This window comes from Alligator mississippiensis, chromosome 5 (genome assembly GCF_030867095.1).
Source record: "Alligator mississippiensis isolate rAllMis1 chromosome 5, rAllMis1, whole genome shotgun sequence".
In the NCBI taxonomy this organism is placed as follows: Eukaryota; Metazoa; Chordata; order Crocodylia; family Alligatoridae; genus Alligator; species Alligator mississippiensis.
The window spans coordinates 68,290,610-68,307,618 of record NC_081828.1 but is presented as its reverse complement, the minus strand read 5'-3'; the positions used below and the strand labels follow the sequence as shown (position 1 = coordinate 68,307,618).

Below are 17,009 nucleotides of genomic sequence, written 5' to 3'. Positions count from 1 at the left end.
CACAACTTGGTCACAACTCTGCAGTTGTTAGTATGATATGAGTTTACGGCATTAGTCAGAGGCAGGACAGAAGGTCCATCCTGATGCGTGCAATACAAGACGATTGGGAAATGGGAGCCAAGCGTCAAATAGCTGCTGAGATAACTGTTCTTAAGGCTTGGGGAGGGAGGAAGGCAGAGAAATATGCAGCTAGCATTGAAGCTATTCCCGAAGGAGTATGCTTTACAGTATGAATGCTGTGTGCCCCCGGAGGCTGGGGGGGGGGGGGGGCACAGGAGCTCCTGCAGGCGGTAATGACACTGGTGGTGGTGGGAGTGTGGTGGCAGCAAGTGGGGAGCTCCCACAGCTGTTGGGTGTTGGGAGTGGGGGTGACGAGCACCGACCAGTGCTCAGCGACCACCTGCAGATGCCGCCAACAATCACAGATCACCCATGGGTGCCGCCAGTGGTGTTGGTGGCAAGTGGCGAATGCCCACAGTGTCAGTGGCACCTTTTGCACGGGGTGCACTGCCATGTTCAGAGGGTGCAGTGCACCTGCTATGCATTACCAATGCCGGAAGGAGTATGCTTTTTGGTATAAATGGCGTTGACTTTGTTTTAATCTTAAACTGCTCTTAAGGGGCTTGGGAGAACGGGTGGAGAGAGGAGCCTGGCCTTGGGAATCAGTGCTTGGAGGCATCCCAAATGCCCAAGGCAGCCTGGATAAAGAGGGCATAGAGCTAAGGGGGCGGCAGAGGTGGGAGCGGCGAAAGGAGCCAAGGGCCGCAGGGGAACCTGTGGGGAGGGGAGCGTGTTACCAGCGCACCATCCATTTGCCGTGAGGATCAGCACCCCCGAGCACAGCGCGGCCGGCAGTGCGGAGCAGTGACCACACAGCTGTTGTCCAGCGCCCAGCTTCACCTAGTCCTCGTCGCACCCGCTATCCTCTGAGTCTGGGTCCCCCGCGGCGGAGCAAGGCACCTCCCTTCCCGGCTCCTCCACCGCCCCACGCGGCGCGTGACGTCACCGTTGGCTGCAGCCAATCGCGGGCAGCGCGGCGCATTCGAACCAGGCGCTGGAACGCGGCGGCCGGTTGCGACGGAGCGGAGGTGAGGGAGCGGGAGAGGGCGGCGGAGGGAAGCCGGAGCGCTGAGGGGTAGGCGCCGGCCCCCCAGCTCCTTGCAAGGTGCTTCAGTGCCGCTGCCGTTTCGCTTTAAAGGCGTCTGCAGCTCGGGCCCATTGTGCCAGGTGCTTTCAGAGGGCTGACTCATCGGCGTGCGGCGGATCTGCTTAACTGCTGTACGATATACACGGCCGCGAAGGGGTACGAGCGCCGCCCAGGGCGCTGGGAAACAGCCCCCCTGCTCTCCCCTAGGCTGCCTTTCTGCCCTAAGCTGTAGAAGACATAGCGGGAATAGCTGAGCCTTTTGCTGTTAAGCATATCCCAGAAGCTTACGAGAAAGAGGCCTTTGGACCTAAACGCTGACAGGCATCATCAGAAGAAGGCTCCTTGGCACCAAGTATGGACATAGACAAGAGAGAATTCCATACCTATTAAAACGATAACATTTTTAATGATAAGAATTAAATCATAGAATTCTCTTCTGCATCTTACTTCTTATCTCATCTGTACTTGGTGCTGAGAGTCTTCTCTTCTCATAAACGTCTTTCAGAGTTCAGGTCTCGGCCCTCTGGAAGGTCCAATAGGCAAAATATTCCTTGTCTCGGTGCTCTGTTGCATTTTCCAGTGGAATATGGTTGTTGACCAATGTGGTCGGGAGAGAAGCAATTGCTCAGGTGGCTGTAGTGTTAATTTTATGGAGGGCTATGAAAACCAAGCAACTTTAAATGCGTTTTCTGCAGTTGGGAATATGTATCACTGGGTGATCAGCTTCTGTATGTTCTGTATGTTGGAATTAGATGTTGTGTCTTTTTTACCAGCTGGAACTTTTTCATGGTGTTGGGTCTAATTCTCACAAATGTATTGTTTAAAAAAAAAATAAATCAAATTTGATCGTGATAGTGCACCTTCCAGTGGTGGCCTGAAAGGCATTCAGTAAGGTAAAGTACAATCTCCCAGCCACTGAGCTTTTACTCGGTTACATTGTTTTAATTAGCTGAGAGAAAAATCAAACAACATTTCCCTTAATTTTTGCTTTATTTTTAAACAGGCGAGCATGTAGGAGGCGGGTTTGTACAGGATTTAGTTAAAATAGCTAATGTTCTACAATATAACAGTAAGAATTTGATGCTTTGCTGTTACAGATTCCATGGGAACAAAGGTTCATAGCTGCAGAGAGAAGAGAAACTTAAAAATTAATTTAATCTTGCAGGCAAAGTTTGGGCTGTATATTTTAGGTCCTAATCTTAAAACTTGCATGAAGCAAAAATGTCCCTTTACACGGTCCCTACGAGAAGTTGTGCTGATGCATTTTGTACTGCTTTACAAAAGAATGCTTCACAAAGTACTTTCTCTAGAAGCAACAGGTTTGGACATGTGTCAGAAAATGAAAAAGATAACACATTTTCACTATCTCTGAATAAGACCAAAGAAATAAATAGGACCTACGTGATTTCTGCCTGTAAAAAAGCAAGTGTTGCCACAGTTGCACCTAAACCTGAAGGTAGGTTCGCACTCCAGAGACGAAATGGGGCAAGCAAAGAAACCATTTCTACTGATGATCAGTTCAACGAGAATACAATGCAGGATTCTGGTGGTGCACAGATGGAGAAAAGACTCACCCTGCAGCGACGTGTGAGGACTGGATCAATAGAGAAATGTAAAACCAATAAAGAAAGTGTGCCCAGGGTAGAAACTTCTGATTCTGCAGTTGCAAATAGCCAAAATGTGTTTCCCTTAAGCATTTGTACTGACGACTCCCACCATATTAAACCAGGTTTTCGGTTAGTTGAAGGTCAGTCAAATGTAAAGATGCACATGGATCTGAAAAATAAAGATGGCCTTGCTAATATTAATGGTTCAAGTAGAAACGGTAATTGTACATATTTGAAATATAAGGCCCATATTGCTGATGCTCAAACTCAATATGAAGTCCCTAAATCAGCACAGTTAATAGCAACAAAGCCCATTAACAGGACACCGGCTATAAAGTTGAATGAAAAAGATTTTAATAAACTATCTGGGAAGGAAAAGGTACAAAATTCACTTGCAAAACATGGCTATTTAGGAAGACAAGGAATTCCTTGGAAAGGCACCACAGAAGGAATGAATGTAATATCCAAGTGTGGGATACCTCAGAATGCCAAAAGTCCAGCCATATCTACTTTGAAGAACAGGACACCTTGCCATCAAGTTATAGAGAAAAAGCAAATGAGGGCATCTAATTCTCTTTCCATAAGTAGAAGTGGAGGAGCTGAAGTGAATAACACACACGTGCCAGCTGTTGCACTTAAAGAAGAAACCCCAACTCAGATCCCTTGCACTGAGGAAGATGCTTTCAAAGTAGAAAACAGCAAAGTGACGGTAGCTGTGCGAGTACGACCCTTCAGTAACAGGTGTGGAGCCTATTATTTTTGGGTGTTCTTTGGGTACTATAAATGCACACTGTTGTTCTAGTATATGCTCAATTGACTGCTTCTTTCAAAGTAATAACCAGTAGTCTGTATGTTTTTAATAAGCTAGTACATAATGTGATCTGAATTTTTTTTTAAGGATGCTTTAAAAAACATTGTTGTAGTTAAGGGTTGGGGACAGGGAACTAACTACTGGTAGAGCAGTGACCTTTTGAATATTGTTTAGGTGAAACTTACTTCTTTCTTCCTTCCTGAATGAATCAGTTCTTTATCAGACAATATGTTGCTTATAGAACACCTTGATTCTTAAAGAGATAAGATTGAGGTGACCACCTTAGTTTTTAATGTTGGTTTGTTTGGTCTTTTTTTATTCAGAGAAAAAAATGAAAAATCATTCCAAGTGGTTTCCATGAATGGCCCAGAGACAGCTGTGCAGCATCCAGACACCAAACAAACTTACAGCTTTATTTATGACTTTTCATTCTGGTCCTTTGACAAATGTCATCCACATTTTGCAAGTCAGGAGATAATATACAAGACTTTGGCAGTACCCTTGCTAGAAAGAGCCTTTGAAGGATACAACACCTGTCTTTTTGCCTACGGACAGACTGGTTCTGGAAAATCATATACGTAAGTTTCAGAGGAAATATTATTTCAGGAGCTGGTTTAATAAGTCACTTCCAGTTGCTAGAAGAAACTAGATTGAAATGTATTTATTCAAGTTTTGAAAATCTGCTTTAAATGTAACATTTGACTAGAAATTAAGATGCTTAGAGCTAGACAGATATTAATAGAAAAGTTACTGCATTATGGTGAAGGCTTAGTTGACTAGACAATGAAAACATAATTCAAGTTTGAGCAGTTGGTTTTTGGTAAAGAAATTGTGGTTTGGCCAGGTATAAGTGAAAAAATTATGCTGGAAAAATATACTGCATTAAAAACAGTAATAAATATACAACTACTATGGGTTTATTGAAATCTTTGCAATTGACTTTATATAAAGTTCTGTCAGTGCACAAAATAAGCTGAAAAAGAAGAATATTTATATCTACTCTTTCAGTTATAGTTCGCTTAAATATTATTTGCAAAACTTTAAAAGAAAAAAAATCAGCTCTGTCTAAATCCACTTTTATTGACCAGTCAGTGGCATCATTATTATGCAAAACTGGTTTTACTTTCAGTATTTACTATCTGACCTGAAAAGACAAAATTGTCATCTTGTTTGTAGTATTTTCGTTAGTTTTTATTTAGGCAATTTTGTTTTCTACCATTCCTCAGTATTTTTAGTGGAACTGAAATTTAAGTGAAGTTGAAACTAAATTGTTTTACAGTGAAGTGTGGTGAATTCTTTTTAAATAAATTGGTGACTTTTTAAAAGTTCAACAAGCTGGCCTCTCTTTATTTTATAAATAAGATGTTGATTTAAAAAAAATCTTTTAAATATCTTTAGTGTGAATATCTTAATACAATTAAAAGTAAACTTGATATGAATGTTTTCAAGAAGATGGGCTTTATAGGCAGACTTTCATAGGAAGCCCAAACAGTTCACTTTGGAAGCAGAGGGATAAACTGATCTGTTTGTATTAGCATTGGAAAGTCACAATTGTAAAGCAATAATTTTTATCCAACTGTATCGTAAATGGTTCTCTAATTTGTTTCTGTAACTAAATACTTAAAGAGCTCTGGGATCTGTAATGGTCTTTTAACTGCAGCATGGTTAATATTTTTCTTCCCACAAGTAACCTCTTTTAAAGAGTTAAAAATCTGAAAATGTATACTTTCCTAATTATAGGATGATGGGATTTGGTGAAGAACCAGGAATCATTCCAAGATTTTGTGAAGATCTTTTCCTTCAAATTGGACAAACAGATACAGAAAAGGTATTTCTTCAGAACTTTTTCTTTTGTATTGAATTAAAAAGTAGCTAGTATATTGATATTAAGGATTTGTTGTTTTATGGGGGTGTGTTTCTCTTTTTCCTTTTTTTATCTTTATTTTATACATCAGCCCTGGTTTACTTCCTGTTTTCAGTATGCTGCATCTTAAATCTTATTTTTGCTCATAGAACTAACAAGCATGTTCTTTAGACCAGGGGTGGCCAGCTTGCTGCACACACGCTACAACCAGTATGGGCAGCCTCTGTGTGTGGCCCGTGGCAGATCTGGGAGGCAGCACAGAAGCAGATAGGGCAGGAAGAGGAAGTCAGAGCAGCAGATTAGATAGGGGAAGGGGATCAGAATGATAGCCGGTAAGAGTCAGGGACTAATTTATGGCACACCTTTTGAAAAGATTGGCCCCACTGTTGTAGACAAACAAACATACACTATCCTATGATCCCAAAGTGGGAATAACATGAAATATGTGCATAGTATTACAGCAATTTGGGTTAAATACATTAACATAATAGGAAACAGGGAACCAAGACATAGAATCAAAGCTAGAACAACTACAAATTGTAGTAACTATTAATTATAATCAACAATTTATAAATATTGTGAAACGATTTTTTTTTTTTTGGTCTTATAAAACCCTGGGATTATTATTAGATTATTATTAGAATACTCGTGTATGTAATATATCTGTTTTGATATGGTAACCAAGTGGGTCAAATGGAAACAGACTTGCAGTTGTTTGGACATCAGTGAATGCTCTCTATATATCATTGGTTTATATGGCTGATCCATTATTCTTCTTAACACTAAAACGCTCCATCCTTTAGGACAACCTTCCTGATTGGAGACTGTGTTGTCGACTTTTTATGAGGCAACATCAGCGCACGTGATCTGCTGAGTGATCTCTCTCTCTCTCTCTCTCTCGATAGCTAAATCTACCTAATATTATAAAATCTACCAGGCTTCTCAATGACAGCAGGGAGAGTGTGGGGGGGGGGGGGGGCGGGCCTGCCTCTGGCCCCAGCCCAACAACGGCTGCAGGGAGGATGGAGGGGCCAGGCCCGGCCCTGCGGTGGAGTGGGGGAAAAGGGGAGCACCCCATCACCCGCATGAGGTGGGGGAATTGGGTCGGGGCCGCTGCAGCGAGGACAGGGGACAAGGGGAGCGTCCCCGAACCTGAATGGCTGGGGGAGAATGGGGCTGGGTCCAAAGCGATGGTGGGGGGCGGGGGAACAGGGTCAGGCCTGAATGGGGGGGGGTGGGGCTGGCTGAGTGGAGTGGAGGCACAGGGCTGGACACTGGGCTCTGTCCCTGCTGGCCCTCCGGGTGGGGCTGGGGGAGTGGCCCCAGCCCCCAAGTCGCAGGTGCGAGGGTGGGGGGAGCTAGCTTAGCCCTGGGACTCTCTCTCCACCCACCCCCCGGCAGGCCAACAGCGCTGATCCCTTCCCCCCTGCTCCCTGCAGGCTGCCAAAACAGAGAGGATGAGGTGGCAAGGCCAGCGGTGGCCATGCCCTCCTCAGTGCTGCAGGTGGCAGTGACAGTGGGAGAGTGGGACCAGTAGATGGAGGGCAGGGCAGCCTGGCCCCGGCCCTGGATCGGAAGCAGCAGGGGGTAGAGTGGGAGTGGGCCTGGCCTTGAAGGTAGGGTTGGGGAATGTGGCCAGATGCAGGTCACTGTCCCTGGCTGCGCACCCCCATCATTTTTTACAGGCAGTTGGCTAGTCTCTATCTCTCTACCTATCTCTCTATCTATTAGGGCTGTGTGAAGTTTCAGTCCCTGATTCAGTTTGGTGGAGATTTGGCTCAATTTGGTAGTCGAATCTCCGAATTGAATTGGGAGACCCCTTAATCTGAGCCCTGAATCGAATCGGAACCCTCTGAATCAATTTGGACAAATTTAGAAAGATTCCGTGATTTGGATATAGACACAGCTTTAAATGTTTTTTCTATATACCTCAAGGTACCAGGCAGCTTGTGAATGCTGTGATGGTGGGGCGGATGGAGAGTCCCACAGAAGTGCGAGGGGCTCCTAGACCCAGAAGTGGACCAGAAGCACTTCTGGTCCACTTCTGTGTCCTCTGGGGAGTGTGCAGGGTAGCCCCCGTGCAACTCCCTGGTTCGTCTGGGTCTGGGGGGCGCCCAGGGTCCCCCCTGGGGCCAATTGCGGAGCTGGGGGGGGCATGGGGGAGGCCCCTGCGCTCTTGGCAGCAGACCCAGAAGTGGACTGGAAGTACTTCCAGTTCACTTCTGGGTTTGCTGCTGAGCACACGGGGGCGGGGCCCCCGTGCTCCTGTGGGACACTTCATCCACCCCAGCATCACAGCAAACACGAGCTGCGCCTGGTATCTTGAGGTATGTAGAAAAAACATTTAAAGCTGTGTCTATGGCCAAATCACTGATTCTCTGAATCGGCATCAAATTGAATCGGTGACAGTGATCTGAATCAACGAATCAAATCACTGTCCCCTATTTGTGCTGAATCCAAATCGAATATGGCCCATTTCGCACACCCCTACTATCTCTATCTCTATAGATAGAAACATATATATAGCTAGATAGATCATGCCACTCAGAAAAAGGAGTTCTATTAATGAGTTTGTGGAAGACTGTAACATTACCACTATCCAAGTTAGTGTGTTAGAAATTATGCTGAACCTGGATTAGTAACAAGTCAAAAAGCAACTGGGGGAGAGTTGTTTTCGTTATCCAGAGAGGAACATTGGATGGAGGGAGCAGCCAGTGAGAAATGATCAATTAAATTAAAGCGGCAGTTAATTGGAAAGAAAGCTTACGTCCTTAAGATTCCATCCAGGAAGAGCACACACCAACTGCTGAAACTTCCTTAGCCTGACGAAGGGTTTTTGAACCCGAAAGCTTGCTTAATAACTATTCTCCAACTATTTGGGTTGGTCTAATAAAAGATATCAAGGAACCTTGTCTGCCTATGTCCTTAAGAAGTTTTCCTGGAGAAACTTTGTAAGGATGTCTAGTGTCAGGGTCACCAGAGCTACTCAGCCTCCTAAGATGAATTCCGTGTTCAGTATGTGGGGAGGGTAGCTCAGTGTATGTATACTTTGTGCATGTACTCTGTCTAGAGAAGCAGATTTGATTAGTTTTATTGACCATGCATTTCTTGTTATAAAAACTTTTGAGAGATTTTTCTTGTTTCTGTGTTACCATGATCAAAGCTATCCTACAGTTGAATGCCTTTTAGTTTTCTACGGAGTGGTATTTTTTGGAACTGGACCTCTTAATTTACATCAAAGAGCTTGAGAGACAGTCAAGATAACTAATGCTCCCCTGGTTAGAAAGACAAGTTACAGTCCTTTGTAAATGGCATAGATGATCTTTAGGATTTTTTTTTTAATCTGAATTTGTTGCACTGCAGAAGATTTTAGATGTAAAACAGATAGCTGAAGGTTATCTTTATTCCTTTTTTTGATACTAGCACTTAAAATGCCTCTCAAATGTTAGAGAGGATGCCAACATGTCTTTAGTGACTAAATATTAAATAGAATTTTGTTAACGGGCTATAAAATAGTAATGAATTTTCAGTAAATTTGACACCAATATATATATTCTTTCATCTAAACTCTTTAGAATGTGTTTAGTTATTGTCAAAATGTTTTAAACAAATGTATCTGTACTCATAGTTACAAAGTATATTCATCAGTCTACAATTCTCTGTTACACACTGAAGGATCCAAGGAGGATACCATTGTATTTCTTTGTAAAGAGTATTTCTTTGTTGTTTTTAATAAATAAAAAGTTGATATCAAGAGCTAATTCTTTGCATATACTTACTTTTGTTTATTTATTCTCTTACGAGAAGTCATTTGATCCTTCCCCCTGTTGTTTTTTTCACTTCACTTTGCTCTTTAAGAAACACAATTTAGTTTATAAATAAACCAGAAACAACTGTAGGAGTTAAAGGAAATGTTTGTGTCTCCACAGAAAATCATTATTCAGTAGATTAATATCTATGTGGGTATCAGCTATAAAATTACACACCCCTTGTCTGAGGGAAGGTAAAAAAAAAATCACCTTAGTGTGTTGGCACCACCAAGCAAAAACCTTTCTTTCCATGTATTATATGTACCATGCTGTGGATACTTAGTTCATAATGGAATGAGAGACTCCTTCAGGATTTAACAGCACATAGTTTTACATAATAAAAGCACAATGTTAACTTCTCTGAGACTAATGTTTTTTTCAAAGCATGACATTTCACAGCCAAGAGAAGCTGTGGTGTGGGTAGAATTCTAATAAGTTTATACACTTATACTTTAGCAATCACAAATCCTTGGATTAGATAGTATCTCATTCCTGTTAGAAGAAAGCTGTAGAAAATTCAGTAGAAAAGCTTGTAACAGTGGTGCCATAGTAGTAACTACTCCTATTGAGTTTGTGAACTGAAGATAAAAATGTTGGTAGATTATTTGGATAACTTCTTGTTTTTCTATTTAGATTTCATACCATCTTGAAATGAGTTATTTTGAGGTCTACAATGAGAAAATTCATGATTTGCTTGTCTTTAAAGCTGAAAATGGACAGAAAAAACAACCGGTAACTTATTTCTCAATAATATACATAATGATTACATCTGTTAATATTTAGCCTCTGGTTGAACTCATGTTCTAAATATAAGAACATAGTAAACTTTCTCTTAAGCAAATGTAAATGCATCTGCATATTATCTATGAGGTAGGCTCATGTGTTTCTTGTTTGTTAATATTTTACCTTTTTATCAAAGTTCCTACAAAATTAGTTGCAAGTAAAGATGATAGATACTGCTGTGAAGAATCTCTTAGTTCTATGTGTAGTGTCTAGACTCGGTGTCTAGATGGAAGTACTAGGCTATATTTTTTTTTTTTTTCCTCTGCTATTGCGTAGCTAAAAATAACAAAATGAACAAATAGGCACTGGTTTTGGGGGTCTGTGCACTTGTATGCTATTACTAATCTGTTTACTATATTGCTACTGCTATTCATGCTATTGCATAGAAAGAAGACAAAAATAGAACCAAGGTTGATTTTTAATGGCAGGCAGACGGACAGAAATGGATGGGATCTGTACCAAGGGCTCTGATCTCAATTTTTTTTTTATTCCTTTACCCAGCAATTCTCCTTAAAGCAGAGTTGTCTAACTTGTGCCTGGCCATTGCCCCCTATCGCTCCTAGTATTGTGGCAGATGGTCTCTGGGCTCCCTTTCCCCAGCTTCCGCTTCCTGTTCCCACTGCCTCCCTCTTCCTGGGCCCAGAGAGTCTGTAGCCTGTGGGGGATATAAGGCGGCAGGACAGATGATCATATTGCCTGTGGGGCTGTTGGGGGAAGCCCACCTGGTGTGCAGCCCAGGAGTCCATGTAGGGTATGACTGTGGCCTCACAGGAGTTGGATAGCTTTGCCTTAAAGGGCTGATCTCTTTGGATATCTCTTGGAATCAAACTAGTTGAAGATGATAACTAGATTTATAGCTGAAATAAATACTTCCCCACAACTGTAATTTTAATGGTTTTCTTTGTAATATATTCTCATCTCTCATTCTATGAATTTTGGGGTTCCCATCTCTCTCTCTTTTTTTTTTTTTATGTCCTTTGCCACTTTTATGTTGTGGGGGTTTTCAGGAAAACCTTTACATTTACTGGGGAGGAGCAGAGACTTAAGTCCGGCTGCTGCCTTGTTCAAGGGTGTGATGTTAGATCTGGCTAACACCTACTAAAACCATACTCTTAACAACACCAGCTAAGTTGTGCTAAGGAACAACTTGTCTTAGAATCCAAGGTGGTCTTTGACTGGGTCAGGTAATATTATTTAACGCCACACCTTAAAATTCTAGCATAGACAAACTAGGACTTGTTTTCACTGAAGGAAGGTGTTTGTTTGATCAAGCGGCATCTTGAAGACAAGGCACAGGCAACTTTCATCTCACTGTAGCTAGTCAAGGTTAAGCCCAGATGTGGGGGTGAGAACTGACTCAAGTTACAGTCTCCCAAACTTGGTTTTTACTTTAATTCATAGGGCCAGATTGAGACATGCAGGCACATGCAGTTTGTAGTGCTGCAAATCTTTTTGAGGTACCAAAAACTGCACGTGTTGCACATTGAACCATGTGAATGATGCTAATTTGCAGTGCTGGGTCAAAATTTGCTACTGGAATTTCCTGGTAGCAAAAAAAAACAAAACAAAAAACCAACCAAAAAAAACCACCCTAGAGAAAAAAAAGTGGTGCAAAACATGCCAAAGTGGCATGTGCCAGGATAAACAAAGATAGGGGAGCAGGAAGCCCAGGGCACCTGTTCCCCTGTCTCTGTGCTTTGGAGCCCCCAGCACTGAGGTACCCTACTCTCCAGCCAGCCACTCCCTGCAGCAGAGTTCCCACGCAGAGATGGGAACAGCCAGCCCAGGTTTGCCTGCTCCCCTGTCTCCAGGCATACTGTGCCCCAGCCAGCTGGGGAGTGGATGGCTGGGATTCAGGATGCCTCAGCTGGGGGGGCGTGGTCTGCAGTGTGTGGAGACAGGGGGGGTCTCTCCCCAGCTGGCTGTGGCACAGGGTGCCTCAATGTGGGGTCTGCCGGTTGGCTATCACTGTACTGAGGCACCCTGTGCCCCAGCCAGTCCCCTTAGCAACACATGGAGCAGTGGGACAATGTGTTCTACTGCAAAGCCTAGGGGCAGGGGCATGCACTGTGACACAAAGTAGCAGCACACATTTGTGCTGCTGCAAACACACACCCCTGCTCATGTGGATGTGGCTGGGGTGTGCAACACATGGCCCAAGGGCTGCATCTGATTTGTAGAGCCATTTCTTAGAGCGGGCTCCGGGTGGACCTGAGAATTTGGAGATGGGATCAGCTACAAGCCCAGTTTGGGGCTGAGTTTGACAACTCTGCTTTAATGAGTTACATCAAGAAAACTCTGAAATGACTTTGCTTCCACCAGGGCAGTGGTTTTCAACCTTTTTACACTTGAGGTGTATCCCTTTTTAGATTAAGGTACCCCCAGTTAGACTCAAGGTATCACTCAGAAAATGCCAGCTCCTTTCTTTTGCTTGTTTCTTTGTGCGTGGAAAAATAATACATCAATTCTTCTGTTGTAAAGAACTCAGAAAAGCCACAACAGCGCAGAATATTTTGACACTATGGATTCCTATTTGAATTCTCTGGGTTTATCTTATGAAATGTGTAGTTCTGTGCACACCTAGCAGTGCTAATATTACACAGCACCCTGCAGCACAGTTAAAAGAAGCTTGTTGTGCTTAAGGGTGGTACCCTGGTGGGAAATCACCGCATGAAGGCAGGGATCATGAATGCTGTGTGCCCCCGTAGGCTGGGGGAGGCACAGTGACTGCCTGCAGGCAGTGGTGGTGGTGGTGGGGGGGGGGGGGGCGGCTATGGTGGTGTTGGCAGCAGTGGAGAAAGGGGATGGTGAACGCCAACTGGCTGTTGGCAACTACCCACAGATGCCCTTGGCAGTGTCCAGCAGCGACTGGGGACTGCCTGCAGACACCGTTGGTGGTGGGGGGTGGTGAGCAGTGACCACCTGCAGGAACCACCGGCAGCATCGGCAACACTTTTCGGAGGGCATGCACCTCCAAGTTTAGGAGGTGCACATGCACCCCCTACATGTCACCAGTGCATCAGCTTTTGCCAGTGTGGGCCAGGACTTGCGAGCTGGCTATAAGTTGCAAACTGGCTGTGCCTGCAGGCCAGTGGTCTCTGCTCCTCCACCCCCACCCACCTCAGAGTGGCCAGATTCTTGATCTCTCTGCAGCAAGAGAAGCACAGATGGAAGTAGGCTCCACAGCAGAGAAAAGGGCTGTGGGAAGGGATGGATTGTACACGGCAACTCCGTGCCATTGATTTCCCTCATGTTGGATCAGACTTCTGTGGCAGGATTGGACCTCTTCACAGGCTTTATGGCCTGCCGGCTGTAGGTTGCCAATCCCTGCACTAGGGATTACATTGAGCAATGTAAAAATTCAATTTTTTTCTGCAGGGAAGATCTAGCCAAGTTAAGGCTCCCTTGTTCAGGGGAAATAGAAATAGCAAAGGTGTTAAAGAAAATCACAGTTCCTGTAACTGCATCAGATGTAAGGTCCTTCAACCTAAAAATAACATGGAGGAGATATACCTTTGATTTATCAGAGGTACTGAGTAACTTTAGCTCCCATGGCAGTCAAAAAGGTGGGAAAACTTTGGAAAATGTTCACCTCTGAAAATGGATCATTAACTTTACTTCCTATCTCAGTTCTATCTCATCTGTAAAAAGGGGAAGATAATATCAATATTTAATATAGGACTTTGATTTGCTGATGACTATTGGTAGACATTGTCACAATTTAGGCAGAAGGTAGAACAGGTTAGTGGTTCTGGGAGCAGCATAGCCCTCTTAGTAGGTAGCTTGTCTCTGCAATGAATGGCCTTAACTCAAATTAGCCTGACTGTCCTCTGAAGTCTGTTATCTCAGATACTTCACAGGCACTTAAAGTGGGATGATGGGTTTGCCCCTCTAGGATCCCAAGATAAAAGGCTTTGTCCTGGGAGAAAACTGACATCCAATGTCTGTTTTTACTCTTAGAGGCTGACTAAGGTGCTACCCTGACCTGCCTTTTGTATGACTTCTTCAGATTAAGGTTTATTTCTTCTCTCTCTCTCTCTTCATTGTTATAATTTGGGTGTCTCTGTGGTAATTTTCCCTATCAGCATTCTTGTAATCTGGGTGTAGATGGGCAAGTGGTTAGGATAGAGAGTTAGAAAGTGTTTTAGAAGCTGCCCCATAGCTATATAAAACTATGGTATGCTTTCTGCTTAGAGGGATGCTTTATCTGTGAGCCGCCTAAATGTTTAGCTTTGGTGATGCACCCACTGGTACACAGAATTCGTGCATTTCATTGAAATTAGAAATTGAAATAAAGCATTAAAAGTCATGTCCTAATATTAGGAGGTTTGTTTTTTGCTCTTTGTTTCCCTTTGGAAATGTTTATTCCTGAGTGCATTTACATTGTCCAATTGAATTTTGGTGTAAAGATTAGAATTAAAAGGGAGGCAACCTCATTTTGACTTTTAATCTGGTGGGTCTCCAGCAGACCCTCTACATGTTACATTTATGGCACAATGAATGTGTTAATTGTGGCATTTAAGAAATTTCCATAACAACTTAATACAACATTTGTGTTGCAGGACTCAACTTTTCTGTTTGTGAGATGCTGCAATTTTGAACTGGACAATTGCTACCTCATCTTGTGTAAATTATCATAGCTCTGTTGAAATAATCGGGGATATGACAGTTAATCAGATGAAGATCTGGCTGTTTAATTTACTTTTTTTCTGTCTTTTCAGAGAAAGCAAAAACCATATAGGCTTTGTCTGAATTGATATGGACAACTCAAGATAGATATTTCAATGTAAAATCTTACTGGAGACAACCTACATGTCACTTTCATTTTGTCCCTAGTAGACAGCAGTTGCATAGTACTGACCTAGTATTTATCTTGATTAGTTACACAGAGATAAACATTACAGTGCCTAGTTTTGCTTGTAATTTACATCAAGATAAATATAAAACTGGGCCACTTTTTGCCATGGATCTAGGGAGAGAGGACAGCAGTGGAACATTGGGCAAATTGAGAAAGAAAAGCAAAACAAACTTGAAAGAGGAGGAATGCAATATAGAAATCTTGTTGCCTGCAGAAGCAGAGATTTTAATACCACAAATAGAGATACAAGGTAGACAGTGAATAAGTAAAACTGAAGGGGTGGGAAAGATGTTTTAACAGGAGAAAGAGTGGACAAAGGACATGGACAAAGGACAAGTACTCATTTCTACTGCTGAAAAACGTCTGGGAAATTTTGCAGTAGTAGAAATCTTTCTGAGATAGGAACTGTACAGGTGTTCTAGCCTCCAGGGAATATGCCCTGTTTGGGGAAGGCACACAGGATGCTGCTGTCCCTTCTCCTCTATCTCATTCTAGCAAAAGAAACTCTTATGGGGAGATTTTTCCAGGCGTCCAGGTGAAAGATCTTTATTGTAGATGGTGCACATTTCCTCTGCAAGAAATGTAACGAATGTTTGTACACTGGTAATTTCAACTGGGAGAGCAATAATTCTCCTGGTAGAAATGTAATGTCTTTATGTGGCCAAAGCCATAAAATGGTAACACTTATGTGGCTGGAAATGGAATACATAGCATATGTTAGTGCACTTTACTTCATCTATAGTAGTATTTCATTCTGTTTTTTCTAAATGCCTTCTAGCTCTGTTAACCTCAAAAAGGCAAGGTAGGCTGTGGTTATTGGCAGAATACATATATGGACTTGGGCTAAATTTCTGCTTAACACTAAATGTGCAGTAGTTTTGAAAAATTCTGTCACCTCAGTGTGAAGAGTCTTTATGATAAATTCATAATGGACTTCTATATTATTTTGTGCAACTCTTCTTGTATATTTTGTTGTGTCCTTTAAGCAACAATCTTGCCCAGTTTATGTCTGACTTTGGCATGGTCCATCTTGTTATAGGAAACTCATTTTCTGTTATGTCCCCTGCAACACTGAAGCTTTATCATTTTTGTGATTTGTTACTCTAGAAGACTATTTTTGGAATGACTAAAACTTGTACTATGGCACATATTTTTTGTAATTAATATTTTAAGGGATTCTTACAAAATGTTTATGACCAATTCATATATGTTAACAGATCTTTTTTTATTTTTTTTTATTTTTATTTTTTACAATTAATCTCAACAGCTTCGTGTGCGAGAACATCCAGTGTTTGGACCATATGTGGAAGATTTGACAGCGTAAGTCTTTCTTAGCTATTATAACTTTAGTAACTGTATCAGGCTAGAATATGTGCTTCTTATCCTGAGACTCCAGGCAGACATATTTGTCCACCCTAGTATGACTGGTCAGGATCTTAGCCCATAGAAACCTTCTAGAAAGGTAGGCACAGATGCTTGTCTGCTAAGTGATGACAAGAACACAAGCTTTGTCAGAATTGAGCATTTAATATGTACATTTATAGTTCAGTAAAATATTTCACAACCAAACTAATGAATTGTGTAGAATTAAATTAACTGATCTTCACTTTACTTATTTTATTTTATAGGAATGTTGTCAGTTCTTATTCTGATGTCCAGGTAAGACTTCTTTAGAAACTTTAAAAAATCAGTTGGTTAGTAATTGTTATTAAAACTCTCTCTCATATTTTTTTCTTCCCATGATTTCTTTTTCCTTTTTTTTTTTTACTGTACTTCTGTCCATTTGTAGAAGAGAAATTTCTAAAGTCGAGTCCATAAAACTATATCCTATCTGATTTGGTAAAAGTAAAACATGCTTTTGACCCTGAGCGTGCGTACAGGCGTGTGTGGACGTTTGGTTCCCTGTGGACAACTAGCAGCGATGCACCTTGTGCTGCAGCTACTTGTTTCTGGGGAACACCTGTGCCATGTGCACTTTGGCGAGTGGCAAGTTGCCCCGGGTGGGGTAGGGGTGGCTGGGGCCAGCACTGTGCTGCCCTCAACAGCATTATCTGGGCTCCTGGGGGCCTCCTGAGGGCTGCAGCCATGGTGATTCTGTTGTGCGGAGCCTGGCTACCAGTGGAGTGCAGC

The 17,009-nt window shown here is 42.6% G+C and overlaps 1 protein-coding gene across 2 annotated transcripts in view; it reads left to right on the top strand.

Annotated features, from left to right (window-relative positions):
• Nucleotides 1–1,012: 1,012 nt before the first annotated feature.
• Nucleotides 1,013–17,009, top strand: part of KIF14 (kinesin family member 14) — a 64,019-nt gene continuing 48,022 nt past the window's right edge. Inside the window, exons 1-7 of one of the 2 annotated variants that reach the window (XM_019491208.2) lie at nt 1,013–1,088; nt 2,245–3,495; nt 3,889–4,143; nt 5,306–5,393; nt 9,872–9,970; nt 16,147–16,199; nt 16,508–16,538. In XM_019491208.2, the coding sequence (XP_019346753.2) occupies nt 2,369–3,495; nt 3,889–4,143; nt 5,306–5,393; nt 9,872–9,970; nt 16,147–16,199; nt 16,508–16,538 (1,653 nt within the window). In that variant the 5' untranslated portion in view covers nt 1,013–1,088; nt 2,245–2,368. Of the gene's footprint in view, nt 1,089–1,633; nt 3,496–3,888; nt 4,144–5,305; nt 5,394–9,871; nt 9,971–16,146; nt 16,200–16,507; nt 16,539–17,009 lie in introns of those variants that run through there. The other variant, XM_059728442.1, reaches the window with a different exon arrangement.